The 20,436-nt window shown below is 46.2% G+C and overlaps 1 protein-coding gene across 3 annotated transcripts in view; it reads right to left on the bottom strand.

Moving 5' to 3' along the window:
- The window catches only part of CACNA1E (calcium channel, voltage-dependent, R type, alpha 1E subunit), a 347,324-nt gene that overhangs the window by 52,854 nt on the left and 274,034 nt on the right, over positions 1–20,436 (bottom strand). For all 3 annotated transcript variants that reach the window (XM_011951155.1, XM_011951156.1, XM_011951158.1), the window contains 6 exons: positions 18,979–19,138; positions 17,759–17,888; positions 16,996–17,055; positions 16,169–16,275; positions 4,369–4,380; positions 2,678–2,774 (listed from right to left, as the gene is read on the bottom strand). In XM_011951155.1, coding sequence (XP_011806545.1) covers positions 2,678–2,774; positions 4,369–4,380; positions 16,169–16,275; positions 16,996–17,055; positions 17,759–17,888; positions 18,979–19,138 — 566 coding nt within the window. The remainder of the gene's footprint in view (positions 1–2,677; positions 2,775–4,368; positions 4,381–16,168; positions 16,276–16,995; positions 17,056–17,758; positions 17,889–18,978; positions 19,139–20,436) is intronic.

Here is a 20,436-nt window from a genome sequence, read left to right as displayed (position 1 = left end):
AGCATAGAAGTGTATTGCTGGAAGGGATCTTTGAGATCATTTAGCCCATTTTAATCTTTAAATAGCTTGTGCTTTATTTGGTGACATTCTTAGATTCGAATTATATACTGATTATGTATTATTTTCTCCTTACCTTTCTAAAAGGATCAGGTAATAATACACTATCATCTTTGTTCATTTCACTAATATTTCATAGCAAGTTCATACATTTGTGATTATATTCAGTACTTCATGTAAATGTTCTCTAGTGAAGGTGGCTGCATTTGGGATGAAGACCAATAGAAGTAAAGTGGGAAAGACCAATATACACCTTCTCTTAGAGATGGCGAGACTGGGTAGATAGAACCAGGGACTTACACTTCAGTTAAAAGGCAACAGACCTCCAGAGACCTCCACTCTATGCCCTAAGCTGTGAGGAGTTACATGGGAATTCAACACATTGCAGGCCATTTTTAGGTTATTTTCTAGGTTTTAGGTTTAGCACACAGGATAATCTAGCCCCACAGTGGTGCTGCATTTGTGCAGTTGCTTCTTTGCAGCACTGGGTGAAGCACTGCTGGTTTAATTTGTTCAACACTGCGGGGAATGTGAGTGACAGGCAGCCTTGTGGAATCATCAGAGCCACCTACATCTCCCTCAGGTTATGGAGCTGCAGAGCGAGAAACTAGCCCTTTCTATTTTAACAGAATTAAGCAAGGTTGCAGGGTGCTTTCTCTGGCCTATTAACTAATCTCATCAAGCTTGTCTGCACTCTCCTTGAGGCCCACTGAATCCTGCCCTGCAGGATCACTAACAACCCTGATAAGGGTCAGGGCCCCAGGCAGCACACTCTGGGGTGTGAGGCAGAACCCAATGAGTATTTATGGGCAGGTGCTGAACTGGGCCATTATTGGACAGGAAGGTAGTAATAAACAGCTAACATTGTGCAAGTGCCTCCTCCAGGGGCAAGACGGGGTAGCCAGGGAGGACAGCAGTCGGCCAGGCCACTTCCTTGGGAGCATGGGTGCCTCTCTCTGGGAACCCATGCGGTGGGCCAGGGCCCTGGGCTCTGAAACGTAGCCAGGTTTCAGTCACATCAGGGCCTCTCAAAAGTGACTTTTCTTCTGTTTCATGAACCTAGTTAGTTTTGCCACCTCTCTGCAGAGCCAAATGACTGAAAAGGAAGCAGTGCTATGAGGCCTGAAGGAGGTTTGGGGTGGGGGTGGGCAAAGAGTATCAGAGGTGATGAGAATCCAATAGGAAGTGGGAATTGAGAAGCAAGGGAGAGTCAAGTGCACAAGAGCCCTCCGTCCCCTGTGGCAGGCTTGGGAGAGCAGGCCCAGGCATTCCAGAGGAACTGTTGAGTTTTCTAACAGGACCACTCACATCAGTTCATTTTCTCCACACCACAGATGTATGAGTTACAAGGTGTCCTCATTTCCCATGTGAAAGAAAGTCAAAGAATAAGTAATTTTCCCTGGGTCATATAGTTCCTAAGTCCTAGAGCTGAGCCTGGCATTCATGTGGGTTCTTTTTAATGTTGACAGGGGTTCTCAAACTACACTATATTCTAAGAGTCACCTGGGAAGTCGGTTTAGGAGGTGCACTCCAAGTCCCTCCCACAGGGATTCTGGCTCTGTTGTGTTGTGGTGGCCAGCAATCTGGATTTTAAGGAGTACCCAGGTGATCCTGATGCAGGTGGCCTATGACCCACACCTTGAGAAGCACTGCATGATTCCATGCGATGCTGAAGTTAGGGAATTGAGTCTGCTTGCTGGAAAGTATTCTGGTATAGCCCCTGAAGATGGGGCTTGGCTGCCTGTGTGGCCTGAGCAGCAGAAAGACTTTGGGGCTGGAAACCAGGAGCTCTGTTCCTCTCCCTGGCAGTGACTTGCTGTCATTCATAGGAATTCAGGGAGAAAGAACTTTCCTCCCATGGAGCCTCAGCTTCTATTAACAGCAAAGTATGTGGGGTGGGGCAGGTGGGTTCAACAGGCTAGCAGACTTGTGTAATAGAGCGCATGATGCGTTCCTGAGAGGCAGGAAGGCTCATGGAAGGTGGAGCCCCAGGCGCGTTGAGCAGGGAGAGTATTAGACAAGGAGAAATCTGGGTAACATACCTAGTCAAAGTCCTGGCAATAGGAAGAACTTAATTCATGTCAGCTCACTTCCCCATTTCTTCTCTGCCTCTGCCAAAAATGGACTACATGTCCTTGGACAAGTTACTGACCTATCTGTGCCTCAAAATTATAAAGGGTAGGGCTAGAAGAGCCTCTTCTCCTCTAGAGCTATAAGAAAAAGAAAATGTCCTAGGATACTCGGCCTTAAAAAATACGCAGACCACAACACACGGAGGGGTCCCGTAGCTTCCATTCTGGTGTTCTGGGTCTGCAGTAGGGACATAGGAGGCCCCAGGACAAAGCCACACAGGATTCCCTCTTGGATGACATATCACACTGGAGAGAAGATACCACCTGGGTCTGAACTAAAAGGAAAAGCTTTCTTATAGATTTCTTGGGATGTTGGCTATTTTCCTTTGAAACTAAGACCTTTAGCTCAGACAGATGAAAAGAACTTCAATATCCGTGTGAGAAAAAGGAATATTCCCAGAACAAATTCTCCAAAGGCAGGCCAGCCATGGCTAAAGAGAGAAGACGGGAGAAGGGGATTTGATGGGAACAAACTCTGTAAACACTACCTTGAGCTTGGGCAAGCGCTTGATGGTTTTCAGTGGCCTGAGAACTCGGAGCACCCGCAGAGACTTGATGGTCTTGATGTCCCGTCCTTTGTTGGTTCTGCAGGGGAGAGGCCCCCAGGGAATCATATGGAATGGGGGAGAAATAAAAATGACATTCAAACTATGGCATTAGCAACAACAGGCTAAAAGGGGAAAGATGTATGGGAGAGATGGAGGCAAGAAGTCAGAAACTTGAGTCAGATTTGACTCCAGGGACATCCTACAGAAAACGCTTCAGGAATATTTTCAAATCACTTCCCAGTGTGCACACATGAACACACATCCACGTGCATAAACACCCACATAGGCACATACACACTCAAATATACACACACAGAGGAACATATAGGCACAGAGAGGCATCCATGCACATATGTTACTAAACACTTCCTTCCCTAACTACCAGTCTAATGCTGCTGATTACCACACTGGCACAATGAAAACAGAAGACACGTCAACTAGGGAATGTGAGCAGTAGCCCACTTCAGATCCCCACTGTGCCAAATCCAGTGTTTGTTAAATGATAGGTTCTCAAATGATAATCGCTAAATTGATGAACCCACAGTTGAAAGCAAGCCTCATCAGCGCACTTGACTTAATCTAGGTTTGTCACCGCTGCACAGTTCATTAGTGCAGGAGAGAGCAAGGTGAGGCAGGGTGGTGGCAGACATGACACTCTCGCTGGGCCACATGTTCCAGAGAAAGCATGTCATGCAGGCTTCTAGCCAGGACCTTGGCTCACACTGCAGTACCTCCGTGTGGCTGGTTTTTCCCGCAGTACGTTCCATTGCAGATGGTGTGCACCTAGCACAGGCTGCAGAGAGTCACTCGGCTGGGGGAGGCCCAAACTGCAAGCCCAGCCTACCTTTATCCTGGCCCTACAGCTAATGACCTTCCCTATTCAGCCTCTTGGAAATGTTTACTCCTAATAGTGACAGTATGCTTCTCTTTTTATTTTTAGGAATAAAATGAACAATAAACTTGCATTTCTCTTTCTTCCCCGTTCATCTCCTGAGACCTCTGCATTTAATTCAAATAATTATCATTTATAAAACACACAAATGGTGGAAAACAAGACTCCAAATAGTGGAGTAAGGCTCTGTCTCTTTCTTCATGTTGACCCAAATTACTCTTACATCAACAGTCTGAGGAAATGGGGTCCAGAACATCAGGTGGCAACTGCAAGGGCTTTCTTTCACAGAAGCGAGGCCAAAAGATATTTAATTGAATTCAAGGAATGCTGACTTTGCCCAGAATGTTTATTTTAAGACTCTCTTAATGATTATAGGCCATGACCTACAAGCCACTTTTATTCAATCCTAGATCTGAATATAAATAATCCAAAAGCATTGCATTCATACAGTCTTTAGCATCCAGAGGCTTTGGTATATTTTACAAACTATTTCACCGCATTAGGCTCATCTGTCTACATACCTAAAAGAGGCAACATATGAGTCTAATACATATCCAAACCAACAAGAATGATCATTTCCCAAGAAGGCTTGGTGACTCCTGATTTGGTCTCTGGGATATAAATAAAAGCTGATCACTCTTTTCTCAATGCATGAGCCCCTCTCCTCCCAACCATACTTTCTTGCTCCTCCAACTCATTCCTTGTATCTTTTACTTCAAAGATAATTGAACATATTTACCCCAAAGCGTTCCTATGGAGGATCCAATCAGAGAGCAGTAGAAAATCAAAGTAAAACAAAAGTGAGGTTGGGGTAGAGAGAAGAAAGACAGTCAGAACACTTCAGGGAGAAAAGAGAACCTTACAATGATAGGGAATCAGAGCAGCACAGGCCCAAGGGACCCCACCCACAGCCTTGGCACTTAGAGTGTCCACACCTTTGTGAAAGGAAGGGCCAGCACACCATTTGCTCCATGGGCACTGTCCCAGCCTGCAGGGGCGAAGGCCCTCTGCCAGCACAAGTGACAATTCTACATAGGCTTCTGGGTATTGTGCATAATTTCCATGGAGTCTGGTTTAACTGCAGTTTTGTAAGTGCAGGCGTTTACTTTCATTTCCTGTGTAGTCTTCAGACAAACTCTGTTTCCAGTGAATTTATAAGAAACCAGGCTGGAGGAACTATGCCCACTCTGGGTCAGAAATTCTCTCACACACTGGCATGGTTATGCTTATAAAGGGTTTCATCTAAAGAGGGACACGCAACCACTCAGAGAGAGACACACTGATGTCTCTTAGAAGCTCAGAGGAGTGCCACCATTAAACTAACCTGAAATAAGGGAGGCAGGCATTTGTCTGTCAAGATCATGATGTCACACCAAAGTTTGCCTTTTGATAAATTAAATGGCCACCTGTCCATTGTGAGCATACTGTGCAGTTCGAAGATGAAAAATCATCCCAGTTCTATTGGTGAGGCATTTAAAATAAGTCAGTGCATAAATATCTTCAAGATAGAAGTAATGACAACTTCTAAATTTTTTGAATATTAATTTATTCTGGGCCAGACTCTGTGCTAAGCAATTTTAGTGCAAATCTTTATTTAAACCTCCTAACTTTAGCACATAGGAATCACTATCCCCATTTCACAGCAGAGATTCAGAGAGGTAGAGTGCCCGGCATCAGTTGGCAGAGCTGGGACATGAACCCAAGCATGTATGATGATCAAAGCTCTTGCTCTTAACCACTAAGGCTCTGCACCAGCAGATTTTAGTTCAAAGTTCTGTCAAACAGCACAGTAAATTTCTGAACTGGAAGAGATCCCTGAAATCCACCCAACTGCAAAGGAAACTGAGGCCCCAGGAGGAAGTGCCTTGCCTAAGATCATTCACTGAGTGAGTTCACCATAGGTGGACCTGCATCTCATGATTCCCTGTCCTGGCCTGCTGCTAAGAGGAAGTGTTCATAATTCAGGTTTTGGTTCTTAGTTGCAGATTGTGATGAAGGTTACTTTTTTTCTTTCCTTTCTTATTTTTTGCCAATGTATGGCAAACCTATGTTCCACTACTGTATGTCACAAGGAAAGACTTCTAATGGTCATTTTACTCAACAAATGATCCCATATTCAAAATTAAATTAATTTTCACTATAAATGCCAAATGAATGATGACTTGGGAATTAGACCCAAGGCCTTATAAACCTTAAATCCTTAATGTGATAACCTCCAAATGTTCAGAGGACAGAAATATCTCCCCCAGCACCTTCTCACATATAAGACAGGGCATATGGTAGGTCAGCCAAACACACCTTTGTTCATTCATATAGCAAGCATCTGTGCAGTCTTTAATATATATCAGGCACTGTTCTGCATACTGGATACACAGTTGTGACCAAATGAGGTTGCCAACCTTTTGAAACTTACCTAGTCTAGTAGGGAAGACAGACCTCAAGTAAACAAGCACATAAATAAAAGTATAACTGCAAGCTGCCATAGGAAAAATAAAATCAATTAAAAAGTTTACCAAAATAACTACATAGGTTTCCCTTTCCCCAGGCTACATTTGTCTTAAGGAAGAACTACGGGATAATCTTTCATATCTCTAAGATGTAGGAATAGGGTAAGAGATCGATATATAGGTAGGTGGTCTAGGATCACACACCCCAAGCTTCTGCCTTCTGCGTAACTCAAGTCCTCATCTCGGAGACCTTTCTATCCTGCAGTATCTGAAAAGGTTCTCAGAGGTCACGCTCACAGACACGCATCTTCTGCGGGAGGCCCCAATATTTTCTGCTCTTCCCACATACCTGGATAAAGGATATAATTTGCTCTCTTGAATTAATTTGCCCCCAGAATCCTACTAAAACGTCATGGTATAATTCATTATATTACCACATATATCATATAATGCATGGCATAATGCAAACTCACCATTGTCCCTTGTTTTGGAAAACAGGCTTCCTTAATGGTACACTCTAATCTTAACAGCTGAGTGTGGCTGCCGAACCACTGGGTGGGGCTATTTGTCCCATCCTAACTCCCACAGGTCTGAGCCAGGGATAGCAATCACACACAGGCCAAAAGTAAAATAAAAAAAAAAAAAAATTAGTCGTTGCTCTACGCATCTTTCATCAGGTCTCTTACTGCAGAGGAGCCATTGAAAAGATATAAATTGGAATAGCTGCAGAAAACTATGCTTTCATCCTCAGTTTTGTTAACAGGGGCAAGATTTAACTGATTTAAAAATTGCCATTTGAAATGAAAAGAGTACTGAATAACAAAGCCCTGGAGTCAAGAAAAGCCTCAACAATTTAGTCCCCATTAGTTAAAATATAATTTACACAGGGACTAGGCCAAAGTACTGCTCCCAAATCCACGCATACAAGAGTGATTTAAGCCATTATCAAAGTCAACAAGATCACAAGGAAGACATTTCACTAAACTAAAAGGATGAGCTCTTCAAGTACCTTAATTAAGGCACATTGTTATGGAAATAATTCACATGCATTTTACAAATCATTTAAATGTCATTGTTTGGTAATACTTTGCTAGTCTCTGCTACTAAATTATCATCAGATGTTTTTACACTGCCTAATTAATTAAATTTCTATCAGGTTCAAAAATTGACTCTAATGTTAAAATCTAAGGACAATTTCACACACTAGGATGCACTGGTCTCACTTTAATTGGGACTCAGTTGGGCCACCCATTTTACTATTTATTTTCTATTTATTTGGTAGGTTCCTGGCTGCTCTCCAGGAGAAAAAAATGACACATTTTTTTTCTTGTTTCATCAGTAAAAGATGAGAATTTTCCAGCTCAATTGTCAAGTTGCCCTCCAGATCTTTCATGTGTAATCACTCATCATTCAATGTAATCTTGCTCTTCACCTCCCAGGTCCCCTCTTCTCAAAGGACATGCTCTCAAGTTGATTTCTGCCAGGAACTGACTCTCTTCCCATGAGGGCAGAGCAGGGACATCAGGTTCTAAAGAACCCTTCTGTCGTTTAAGTGCCATGGCCTTCTGCCCACCCCCATGAGCTCAGCAGGGAATAGCTCAGGGATCTGAAGGAATCTCTTGCCTCAGGCAATGGCCAGGCTTGCAGGAGTGAAAGGTAGATGGAGGGGTCATGCTGTGAGGAGCCTCGAGTGTCTCACTAATGTGTCTGGACTATTATTTGGTAGGAAATAATAACTATCATTATACAATTACTAAGTGCTTGGCACTATAGCAGACATTAAATACATTTTACCTTGTTTAATGCTCATAGGACCAAAATATTATTTTTGAATCCCCATTTACAGATGAAGAAGCAGAGGTTCAAAGTTAAGGCAGATAATAATAGTGCTGGGATTCAGACCTAAATGTACCTGACTCTGAAACCTATGCTCTTGTTTGTGATGTTAGAGTGCCTTTCAAATGGGAACCACTGGTTGGTTTTAACCAAAGAAGGAAACAGTAAAAGGACCAGTACTTCCTGATCTCAAATACTGAGCTCTCACACTCCCTCTAATCAGTTTAGGGTCTATGAGAGGTCGTAGGAAAAAAAAGTTGCAGATGAAACATCAAGATGGACAAGTTCAGGGATGCCCTTCTCCATCTACCCATAGGTCTTGTCTGTCACCAGGTAGAGACAGAAGGATCTGTAGCCACTGCTCTTAGCTTACAGGGGTTAATTGCTTGGAGCTAACCAGAACATGATGTGTAGAAGGGCGCTTAACATAATGGAGACAACACTGAACTTCAAATCAGAACACCAAGGTTGTTCAAGAACTGGCTTTGCTACTTACTAGTCAAATGAGTTAGACTAGTCAAACCTCAGGCAATCCACTTCTCAACTGTAAAACAGGACTGCTCGGTGATAAATAAAATAAACAATGTGAAAGCACTTTCAAAATTCTAAAGACCTGTGAGGAAGTTTCCCCTTTTGCGCTGGCAGTGCCTGTCTCTCTAGGACCTGCAGATAAGGATATGTTCATCTGCTTCTGTGAAAATTTTAAATTTGCCACTTTGACCTTGTCACTGCTTAGCAGCTGCCATTTGGGGTTTATTTTTCCTCGTGGTCCATGCCTCAGCATCTCTTGGGGTCACCCTTGAACCCTTTATCCATTGTTACTCTGCCATCTTTCTTTGTCATGTGACCAGAGCACTAGCTCTGTGCTAAGTGTTTGGTGCATAATCCTTTCCCTCTTGCACACGGACGTCAACAAGCTCATACACACTCCTGAGAGCCTTTTGTAAGCTTCCTCCTTTGCCATACACAGCTTATGTGTATGGTGGTGTTCAACTTCAACTGGTGGTGTTTTTGTCCAAACACTGAGAAGCAGCAGGAGACAGCAGAGCATCTGTCTCCCAGCAGTTTTATTATTCAATCTGGTGAACAGTGGACTTAGTTGTCTCTTTTCTTTGTCTTTTTATTCTAAACATACCCAAAGACACCTCATCTGCTGATCTTTCTAAGAAGGCCTTGGAGCTGGTGGAAGTCCACCCAATATATTTGTCCCACTGAAGACTAATTTGAAATGCTAGGCTGTGCCCCTGTGCATGTGGATTAGGCAGGTGGCTGGCATGATCTGTGTTGATGGTCCCCAAGTCCATTATGAAGTCTTCTGGCCCAAGTAACTCTAAAATCTACCTTTTTTTTTTTTTTTTGAGACAGAGTCTCGCTCTGTCGCCCAGGCTGGAGTGCGGTGGCGCAATCTCGGCTCACTGCAAGCTCCACCTCCTAGGTTCACTCCATTCTCCTGTCTCAGCCTCCCGAGTAGCTGGGACTACAGGCGCCCGCCACCACCACGCCCAGCTAATTTTTTGTACTTTTATTAGAGTCGGGGTTTCACCGTGTTAGCCAGGATGGTCTCGCTCTCCTGACCTCGTGATACACCCGCCTCAGCCTTTCAAAGTGCTGGGATTATAGGCGTGAGCCACCGTGCCTGGCCTAAAATCTACTTTTAAATCTGGAGGGCACTATGAGAAGTTTCCACTAATTCAGCAGTACTGGACTCTTCCCGTGGTTGTGAAGGCTCACAGGGTGCTTTTTGTATCTGGGTCTGGTTGGTTGTTGGTTACCATGTGGATGGGGCAGTGTTCCCTGATTGGATAATTTCATTTTGCTTGGGTCTGTGGCCACAGGCTGAGATCCCATTTACAACCAACCGTCTCCCAATTTCGTGCTGTTGATTAAAATAATACTACTACTACTGTGGTGTTCACAGCCGTTGCCTCCATAAGATAAAGGTCTCAAAGTGAATATTCTACAGGCGGTTCCTCGGCAGCACTAATGTCACACGCAACAGACAACACATTTTCCACCGTTCACTAAAAACTATGCATGCTGAGACTTAATGCCAAGAGTAGGCAGACTAAGGACTTATCTCCTTTCACTCATTCCCTCCATGTGGCTGCCACTCTGTCCCTCCTTCCTCCCTCCCAAACTCCATTTTCAAAGCAGCTATGATACAGCAGTAGGCACCTCAAAAGTCCATGGGCACTGATCATCTTTAGTGTCCTTGACTGGGCACAAAAATCAGATGTAGTCATTCTTGAGGTGACTTTTAAACTGGAGTCTCAGGGAACAATATCCTCCTATCTGCTTACGGTTGGAAATTTCCAATTCTTTTTCAGCTGGCCTCCTAAATCCACAGTTAATGGGCTACTTGACGGCTAAATTTAATTTTAATCCTTCGTTCTCTTCCACAGAACAGGAGAACTGGATGGCCTGTCTGGCTCAGTGGTAAATGGGTCTTCTCTGCATGAAGCAGGACTTCGTCCACTTTTTTTGCCTCCAAGATTAATGTGCAGTCACTGCTTCCTTTGGCAAACTCCCCTTTCAGTTTAAAAAGAGGGAAGTTGTGTCAAGAAAGAAGTCCCATAGGCAACGCTGGAGGTTTGAGGGGACTGCCTCAGACACAGGCAGGTAGTGAAGAATAGGAGAAACAACCAACCAGGTTTAGGGTGAAATGTTTGCCTGTTGTTTCCATGCTGTGCTGAGCATGAGTGTGTATGAGCATTTTGGTGCTGAATAGCCACCTCTTTCTTACATGTGCACATTCTCACCTTCTAACACACAAAATCCCACAAGCAAATCCAGAACCAGAGGACCATATTATCGAACTCCCAGCCTTAAACAATCCTCGCATCTCAGCCTCCCGACTTGCTGGGGTTACAGGCATGAGCCACCACTCCTAGCTCCCAGAGGAACATATTCTCTGGCTCCTTAGATTCCTTCCAAATCTAAAATTGTCCATGCCTGTGTATATAACTCTGCTGCCACAGCTAGTGCTGAATGCATTCAATGGACCTTATCCATCTCAGCGACTAGGGCAGTGTCAAGTGTCAGGAAAGTGACATACTTTAATGAAAAGAATGTAATAAAAGCTAATGTGGGAACTCCAGTTCCTTCTGGCATCAAGAAGGCAGATTGACTCATGTTTTTCATTTCTGGCTAAGGACTGAATAATGAAAGGCCAAGTGCGGCTGTGAGCCAAATCTCCTGAGTGCCAGGGAGTCCTGACCTCACCCCATGCCCTGCTACAACGGCAAATGGCAACAGGAAGTTTTGGCGTCAGCTGCCGGAGAGCCTGTATAACTGACTGATGCACAGGCCATCGTGAATTCTGAGGTGGGGGAGGAGATGGGAGCAGAATTGCTAGTTATTTTTCTATTAAACCATCTGTGCTGCTGCTGAGCAATTATAAGCCGTGAGTTGACTACTTAGAATCCAATGCGGGAGAGCTCACCTGCTCATGTGAATTGAGCTAGTCAAGTAAGATGTTGTAGAGCAGTGGAAATGGAGAGGGTGAGGGTCCTGGGTTGGAGTGCAGGTGTCACACACAGAAGGACACACATGCACAGGTGTTCTGGTCCTCTCCTGCATTCCTCCAGAGATGCTGTCCCTGCCCACCTGTTTGCCCAAGTCACTTCACTAAACATGAAAGACATGAAACATGAGGGTTCTGTGAGGTTCAGGAATGTAATCTGTGTAGTGGTTGCGTGACCTCCCTACAAGGCAGCTGACTTTGGTTGGGGAGCAGGGTCCCCCAAAGCAGGGGAATGTGCCTCATGTGCAGATCCCCGGAAATGCCAAGGCTGTAACCATCTTTGCCTTCCCTCCAGGAGCCCGGGAAGCAGCAGAGATGGCAACAGGGTGTGTGGAAACTGGGCAAAGCGGTTTCTGGTCCTTTCACATAAAATCACACAAAAGAATCCCTCTTCTTTGGAAATAAAAAGATAAAAGAGGAAGGTTTCATAGATCCAGCCACTCACCAGACTTTTCTTGAAACCTCAAAGTACAGAAGGCACAGCTCCGGACATTTATAGTCAGCAAACACTCTGTCTCCATGTGGCCCAGAAAGCAGGCGTTGTGAGGACAGTGGAATAATGAAGCCCTGAACCCAACCTTTGCCGAAACTCTGCCCACCTCCCTGCAGGGACGCTGAGCTTAAGGAAGGAGACCTGAGTGTTCTTATAAATGCCTTATAATGTAAAAGTGAATTGGAAAGAACAGAAAAGTTGCAATGTGGGTATCTTTCCATTTTTTTTTTATCCACTGCTCTGCCCACACTTAAAATAAATCCAAGAAGAAAAATAAATAAATGAAAAAATCCCCTTCCCTTCCTCCTCAAAAGTCAATAAAGTTCCCCAATGGAATTTTCCAGGTTTACATTATAAATATTCCCTTAACTTGATGTATGCAGCTGTGGAGAACAGTCTTCTCTTCAGCCACTGCATAAACAACATATATGCTTGTAGAAAACATACATGGTGGCAGGCACACGCCTCGGCAGGAGGGCTCAGGGGACACCACAGCTTTCTTTGAGAATTCAGCTAGAGGTCATTCCCCTCGCTTGGTGAGGGGCTTTGCTCCTGGGGGTTGGACCAGGGTCTGAGAAGGCTCTGGCTGGGTGGTGGAAGGAATGCCATGTCAGCCCTGGTTTCTGAGGAGCCATAGAAAGATGCTACCATGGCAACCACCATCAGTAGCTCAAGTCTATTAAGCAATAGGCTTCACAGAAGCCTCCTCAGTAAGCCATGGTTCAATTTTAAGAAAGAGAGAAAGAGACTGGGACAGGAATAAGGTTATTGGAATGGTGGACATTATGGGGCAAATATATGGGATATGATAACGAAAGTTGTAAACACAAGGAGAGAGATACTTGACAAGCCTGCAGACAACCCTACATTTGGCTTTCTGCTGGCCTGAGCCCCTGACCATGAGGGACATAGGCTCAGTGACTTGTTTCACTCTCTGTACCAGGCCAGGTCCTCTCTCTGCTGGCAGGCAGGACTCTGGATAACTCCACCAAAGTGATGGGAGAGCTGAATTCTCTGGTGCCATTAATGAGGAAAGGAACAGGACAGAGTTTGAAAGCATGGGTGCATGAGCAAAAGAAAGCATTATCTGGACCTCGCTCGGCAAATATGACGAAGGCCAGAGTGGGGGAGTGGGAGCCTGCTCCATGAGCAGAGAAAGGGGAGAGGGAATGGGCATGGCAAGCTTGGAAAGTTGAAGGCAAAAGAGAAAATGGATGGAGAAAGGTGAGCAAGTACCATCTATGTTTCCGAGAAAACGAAGGGAGAGTTCAAGAAGTGACATGACTAAAAGCAAGTGATGGATCATAACTCTCAATCCATCACATAAGTATGGACCCCAGAACCAGGGAGTTCCTGGGGGTCCCTGCACTGTACCTGGTCTGAGGAACAACAGAGAGGCTTCGGCTCCGGGGCTGTTAAGGCTTCCCCTGCCACCAGCACCAAAGCCACCACTGCCATGTTTCAAAGGGCACAAAGAAAGAACAAGACAGATGACAGCTCTACCGCACATCATCACTGCTCTGGGTCTGAGGAGAGATGTCTGGACTGTGGACAATAGGCAGGCATGCAGGAGCTTCCTCTAAAACACACCTCCTCTCACACTGGCACCAAAACGCCAGCCTGGTTACCAGGCACACAGGCATAGGCGAGGGGGTGTATATGTATAAAACAGCTAGGTCTTGGGCCAGCCTGCACACATCTATCTGTATACATTGCGCATCAATACATATTTGGTCCTATATTTGGATTTCATGATGTGATAAGAGAATGGAAGGATGAGGAGGGGAATTAACATGTATTGATTGTTCACACTACATCAGGCACTGTCCTAAGCACTTTACACACATTATTTTATCTGCATTTCAGAGATGAGAACTAAGGTTAGGAGGGTTAATATTTTGCTGTGTGGCTCAAGGACACAAAGCTGGAAAGTAGAGGGGCTGGGATTCAAACAAGGGCCCATCTGGTTCCACAGCCCAACCTTTCCTGCCACTCTGTCCTGTTACGCCAATGGGTTCTGTTCTTTCTGAAGATGGGGTGGGTTCTTTCCTATATGCTTCTGTCTCCTTGTTCTTTATACTTCCATGAGAGACACATGATTTTTAGAGATCAAAATGAGAATGATACAGTGGATAATCTATGCAAATGAATTAGTAAAATGAAAAGGGAACTTGACCTTTTAAAAATCTAAGGATAAGATTTATCTCTAACAAAAAATGTGGGTCTCCTTAGGGCAAAGGCAGACTTTAATCCATCTTTCCAAGAAGACGGAAGAGGAGCTGGAAGTCCCTCTGATGGAGCCAGAGCTGCCTTTCCTTTCACTGCACCACGAGAATCCAGACAGGGCCCAGATGCTTGAGAAAATACCCCATGCTTCTGTAAAATTTCCTCAAGAACAGTCCAGCCACATGTGACAGAAAGCTTTCTTTTTGTGGGGGGCAAAAGTGACTGCACAATGGAATTAACATGTGCACAAGGGGACAAGGGACACTGGAGTTACCTTGATCACCAGCCCATTTCAGGGTCACAAACTATGCCCAACGTGGTTTTCTTTTGTAGGGTCTCTCATGAGTGAGGGAGCACAGTCCACTTCCAGGTTCTGGGAGATCCTACACTTCTAGCACAGCTGGGAGTGTACCTTGTACCTCTCCTTAAGACAGATAGCCCTCCACTATCCCCACCCCACCAGGCCACTTGAGAAACATCTTGTAATTCTCATCCCACCTATTTTTCTGCCGGAAAGGATAAGAGACAAAGCTGACAGTACTTGAGGAGAAGCACTGTCAGCTTCTCTTTCTTTTTTTTTGAGACGGAGTCTCGCTCTGTCACCCAGGCTGGAGTGCAGTGGCCAGATCTCAGCTCACTGCAAGCTCCACCTCCCTGGTTCATGCCATTCTCCTGCCTCAGCCTCCCAAGTAACTGGGACCACAGGTGCCCACCACCATGCCCGGCTATTTTTTTGTATTTTTAGTAGAGATGGGGTTTCACTGTGTTACCCAGGATGGTCTCGATCTCCTGACCTTGTGATCCACCTGCCTCGGCCTCCCAAAGCACTGGGATTACAGGTGTGAGCCACCGTGCCCGGCCCAGCTTCCCTCTTTCTAAACATTTAGAAGGGCAAACCCTTCCAATGGTGATCTCTTTCTAAACACTTGGAAGGGCAAACCCTTGGAGGGAAAACCACTCAGAAGGGTAAATGTATGAAGACATTGTGTTCCTTTCGCACCTGCCATCAATGACTCAATGACAGCAGCTCCTGAAAGTTCTCCTGCCTCGCCACACGGTGTAGCTAGCCTTGCTGAGGCTAAAGATGAGGCTTCCACTTGTACTCAGAGAGACTTGAGGGATAGCTCTGAGAATTCTGTTGTGCATCCTGGAAGAGGCTGAAGCTGCTCAGGGTGAACAAGGTACAGACAGAACCCTGAGGCTGTCATTCATCCTTCTGGGGCACTGTACACACCGGGTTAAGGAAAAGACCCTGAAAGCATCCCATTTCCTAGTTACACCCACGAGGGCTAGAAGAGCCCTTTCCTTGGCTAGATTCCACAGGAAATGTCAGAATGTGACTGAAAACTGTCTAGAGTTGGATCCATGTGTGGGGGAAAAAAAGCCCACAAATATAATGAACATGATTTAGTTGCCTGAATGGTTTAAGGCTGTTTTCCTAAGTACATTATCAAGGAAAATTTGGAAAGCCTTTCCTTTCGGAGATTAAACATATTATTAGGTGTGTGCAAAAGCATGGTTCTTGCATCCCTGGAAGAGCTCTCATTTACACCTGCTATGAACAGAAAACCTCACCATGCCTAGGATTCCGTGATCCTCAACTTTGCACTACCCTCTGCATCTTTCTTTCAAGCTGCTTCCTTGATTGACACACTCAAGAAAGAAAGGGTCCATAAGCTGTTCCTGGGTCTACTGCTAAATGCATGGAAGCACTGTCCACACTGTGAGTGCCTGCCCATGCTTACTCATTTCCAGGAAAGGAATTCCCAGGGCCTCTGACTTCTCCCTCCTAACGCTCCCTACTCCTGCTTCCCCCATTCTGCCAGTCAGGTCACATGAGCTGGAGCTGCAAGGTGCTCAGGAGCTCTGCTGAGGGTGACTGGGGAGCAGATTTCCTGGAGGGGCATTCTTTGGCATCACCCTGAATGTTGCATTTCTGAAAAGGGCTTCAAATCAACTGGAGTCTCCAGGAAGAGGGGAAGGAAGGGAATCAAATAACAAAAGAGTCACTTACGCCAGAGCAAAGGCCACCAATGCACCAACGACCACCACAAAGTCCAGGATGTTCCACAGGTCTCGGAAGTAGGACCCGTCCTGCAGGATCAAGCCTTGGTCTATCATCTGCAGAAGATGATGAACAGCCATAATGAGCCCAGAAGGTGTGGGCAACACTTGACTTGAGCTCTGTTCATCATGGCAATGCCTCCACTGCCACCATCTCCACAACCAACCCTATGCTAGGACCTGGAGAATGAGAGCGTAGGTCCAGCAGGCTTTCTCCACATGACTGAGTCCTGAGGCCCCCATCTCATAGTCACCCAGGGTTCACTAGACTCCTTGGTTTTCACAGAACCCTGCCACATTCCTCCTTTCATTTATGGCTCAGAGCACTGGGCATTGCCACATATGCACAGATGGGTAAAATCCTGGATGGATGAGGCTGGGAACAAGACAGACTATGGGGTGTTATGGTGGCTGGGACTAGATGAAGCCCAGGAAGACTCATCTCTACCTAGCCCTTTGCCTTGGCATACACCCAGGCTCAGCCAGGACAAGCACTGGGGAGGAGAGTGCTGGCCCCAAGCCTGTCTGCACACCTGTTGCCTGCCTCCTACTTGGGCCATGTCCACAGGCCTGTACCAGTACAAACATATCCATGAAGCCGTGTCTTGCTGAGACAGATTTCTTCAGGATTCTGAGGCCAGAGAAGGGGCAGCAGAAGCTCTACTGAGGGCTGCCATTGGCTGGTAGGTGGTAACACTGAGGAAAGGCTCTAGCCTAAGGAGCAGACAGGTGACCCATCTAAACCCAAGAGCCCAGGTTTTCTCTAGAAGTTTTTACCTTTATAACCATCTCAAAGGTGAACACGCCCGTGAACACATAGTCAAAATACCTCAGGACCTGAAAGACATACATGGCAGAAGGAAATGACCATGTGTGGCCAACAGGCTACTACATGCACTCCCAGCTGCCGGGACACACGCACTCGTGCCTGTCCACCCCGGCCCTCACCCACTGCACCCTCAGAACAAAGGCTTGGAGTTAGAGCCACTAGCTGGACTGAGAGAGAAATGCCAGAAGGAGGGGCATGGGCCCTGCTGGAGCCGTGTGACCCAGTGGCCACTCCTTGGCTGTTCCCTCTCCTTGGCCAGAATTTAACTTTTTGGGTCTGAATTGTCCATATACCTGTCCCTCAGTTCTGGCTTGGGACCTGAAATCCTTGTCAGCTCCTGTCCTCCTCGTGTCCCTCATGTCTCCTGACATATACCCGTGGGACCCCCAGGAGAGGCCTTGGCCCCCTGTGGTGAAGCTGCAGCTGCCAGCTTCACACACACCATCCATGACCCTATGTTAGACCCACATCCAAGCCCATGGGTGGCTGCAGAGCCCCGGCCGGTTTGAGGCAGAGCCTTGCAGTATGTTGGGCTTGGAAGGGGCTTGTCTGGGAATGGTTCATACTTAGCCCTGAGGAACAGGAGTGGGCAATTTCCAGTCCTTGCTCATTCCCCAGAAACCTTGCTACCATCTCGGTTCACTTCCAGTGCTGGGATGGGGTGAGCACCAGAGTACTACGGAGGCTGACGCATGGTCCCTGTGCACCCACTTTGTTGCGCTCTGAGTTGGTCAGGACGGGGTCCTCTGCCGCCAGGGCGATGCTGCTGGCTGCAATCACCAGGAGGATGCACATCTCAAAGTAGCGCAGGTTCACGATGTAGTGGCAGGCCCTCCGGATCCTGCGGGCAGTGGAGCACGGCTGAGCTGGCCCACTCCCCACTACACCCATGCCCTTACTCCTCATTCCCACATACACATATCGGCCCCTTCCAGACAGCCAGGCCCTTGCCAAAGGAAGCCACCAGGGAGAGCAATTTAATTTCTCAGCCACCACCCTTGATTTAAAGCCCCAGTGGAAGAAGGTAATCAGATTGGTTAGAGGCTGCGGCACGCAAGCCAAGATACATTATCTGCAGACACGTCTGAGCCATGGGGAGCAGCCAGCATCAGCCTACCAACTCAGGGCGGCTGCACGGCACCCTCTGCTGTATCTTGATGTCTACTCTCCCACTCTAAGGAAACTGGGACATCCCAAGGAAATTACAAAGAACCAAGAAACATAAAAATAGATCTTGATTCTAAGATTCCTGACGAAAGCAGTAATGAGTTTTCATGAGCCCCAGGTTATTCTGGTTAAAGTAACTGTATTCTATATTCTGCATTCTAGTCATGGATGGCTCACATGCCTTAACCCTGGTTGCCCTCTTCCCGGAGCCCTGCTGGAACGCTCTTCCCAAATTCCATCTGTCCTGAATCTAACCTTCCAGACTCCACTCTGTCACTCCCACTTCATGTCCCTGCCTCTGCTCTAAGTAGCATGCTCAGAGCAGACCATTTCAAAACTCCACATGGAGAGCAGTGTGACCAAAACTCTCAACTCAAACAGGTGATCTGGTCATTCTAGGCTCCACATTCTTGGCTCTATCCACTTCTGGAATATTCGGTGACACAGTCTCATGTAGATTTCCTTCCTTTCTCCACGCTACCTACTGACCAAAGACTGGTGAAGAGTTCCTTTCCGATGACATGTCTCATGCTCTCCTGTCTGACATTACTCTTTCGGCTACGGGCAGAGTTCAGAGGCTGTCTAACTTACCAACCCACCTCACTTAGTGGGCAGCCCAGATGCTCAATGTCTGGCCATGCCCCACCAGGAAGGCTTAAGAAGATGGCTGGGCCCCTATCCTTCCTCTCCCCTTCACCCTGCCCTGCCTCACACCTGGCCGTTTACCCTAGCACCAAAGAGGGAGCAACGCGAGGGTGGCTTACGGGTTGGTGGTGCTGAAGATGAACATTGAGCTGTGGGGCACCATGGCTTTGCCTGTCTCGCGCTTCTCCTTCTTCTGCTTCTTATTCTCCACCTCCTCCTCATCCTCTCTGATCTCTGCCTCCTTCAAGGGACTGGCTTCCCCATCCGTCTTGTTGCTAACTACAAGAGGAACACATTGAAATCTTCAGAAACCACGCCGCATGTGAAACTGGCACCATTTGTGTTTAGTTGGGGATGAAAGGAGAGGAGGAGAAAGGGCTCCAGGGACATCCCTAACAAGGTGCCCTGCAGGCATTGGGGGTATTTACTACCTGACATTGAGTGAAACTCTTCTCTTCTCATTTCACCCTCCCCAGATGTTAGGAGAAATAACCTTTTATGTCATATAAGTGACTATGATCATGTTTCCCCTTTTAAGGTTGAACTTTTAGAGTCTGATAAACAACATAGTGTTTCTGTTATAAAATTTACAAGGTTTAGATTTTATATCTAAACTCTGGATTCTTTGTACATATTCACTTACTGAATTTTCCCATGGTATACCCCGAGTGGCACGTATTATTACTCCCATGATACAGATGGGAAAACTAAAGTTCTGGCAATTTAAGTACCTTTCCTAAGGTCATACAGCTAGTATGGGTTCCCGATTTAAAATCCTATCACCTTTCAGTGAATCACCCTGCAATGGAAGATTTCAATAAATCATGACTCTGTTTGCAGCAGTCTTTCTGGCTATGCTTTTTTTTGGCCATGATTAATGTAGAAATGAGAATGTAATAATCATGTTCATGACTGCATCCCAGGATTGGGAGGACGAAGGAGCCAGAGGTCGAGGGGAGCTCTCAGCTGCTGCTGCTGTTTCCATACTCAAGACACGGTATAGGTTAAACTGGCAGGAGGCTGAAACTGTTACAGTGGGGAAAGGGCCCCAGTCACCCTCACCCACTGCTCCCTGCTCATTGAATGACTCTACCCTGGAACCCTGTGTCAGCAGTGGATCCTGGTGGCCCTGGCCCATGCCAGGGCCTCTTCCTAAAGAGTAAGTCATAAGAAGTATCCAAAAGCCTTCCTATCACATGCTTTTACCTATGACCAAGACCAAAAAGTAGCTCTGGAATTAGAACAGAGGGAGAGTAAAGCTTTATGTTCTTTCTCATAAAAGAAGGCCCGAAACACTTCTTACGTATTAAAGCAAACAAACGCCAAAAGAGCTGTGGGTCTGGGATCCTGAGATATGCCCAAGTCAACTGAAGCATGCCACTGGACATGGGAGACTGCACTTTCTGAAGTAGTAGTGGCATGTTGACTGTAGAGAACATGCAGAAATGGGGAGGGAGCATGGAAGAAAGAAAAACAGGGAGGGGGAAGACTGTCATGTGAAAGAGTAAATACAGAAAAAGTAAGAAGAAAACATCAAAGCTGGAACCCTGTGGTCACAATTCAGTGATCTTGGGATA

This window comes from Colobus angolensis, unplaced genomic scaffold, assembly GCF_000951035.1.
Source record: "Colobus angolensis palliatus isolate OR3802 unplaced genomic scaffold, Cang.pa_1.0 Scaffold315, whole genome shotgun sequence".
In the NCBI taxonomy this organism is placed as follows: domain Eukaryota; kingdom Metazoa; phylum Chordata; class Mammalia; order Primates; family Cercopithecidae; genus Colobus; species Colobus angolensis.
This window is presented reverse-complemented; position numbering and strand designations above follow the sequence as displayed.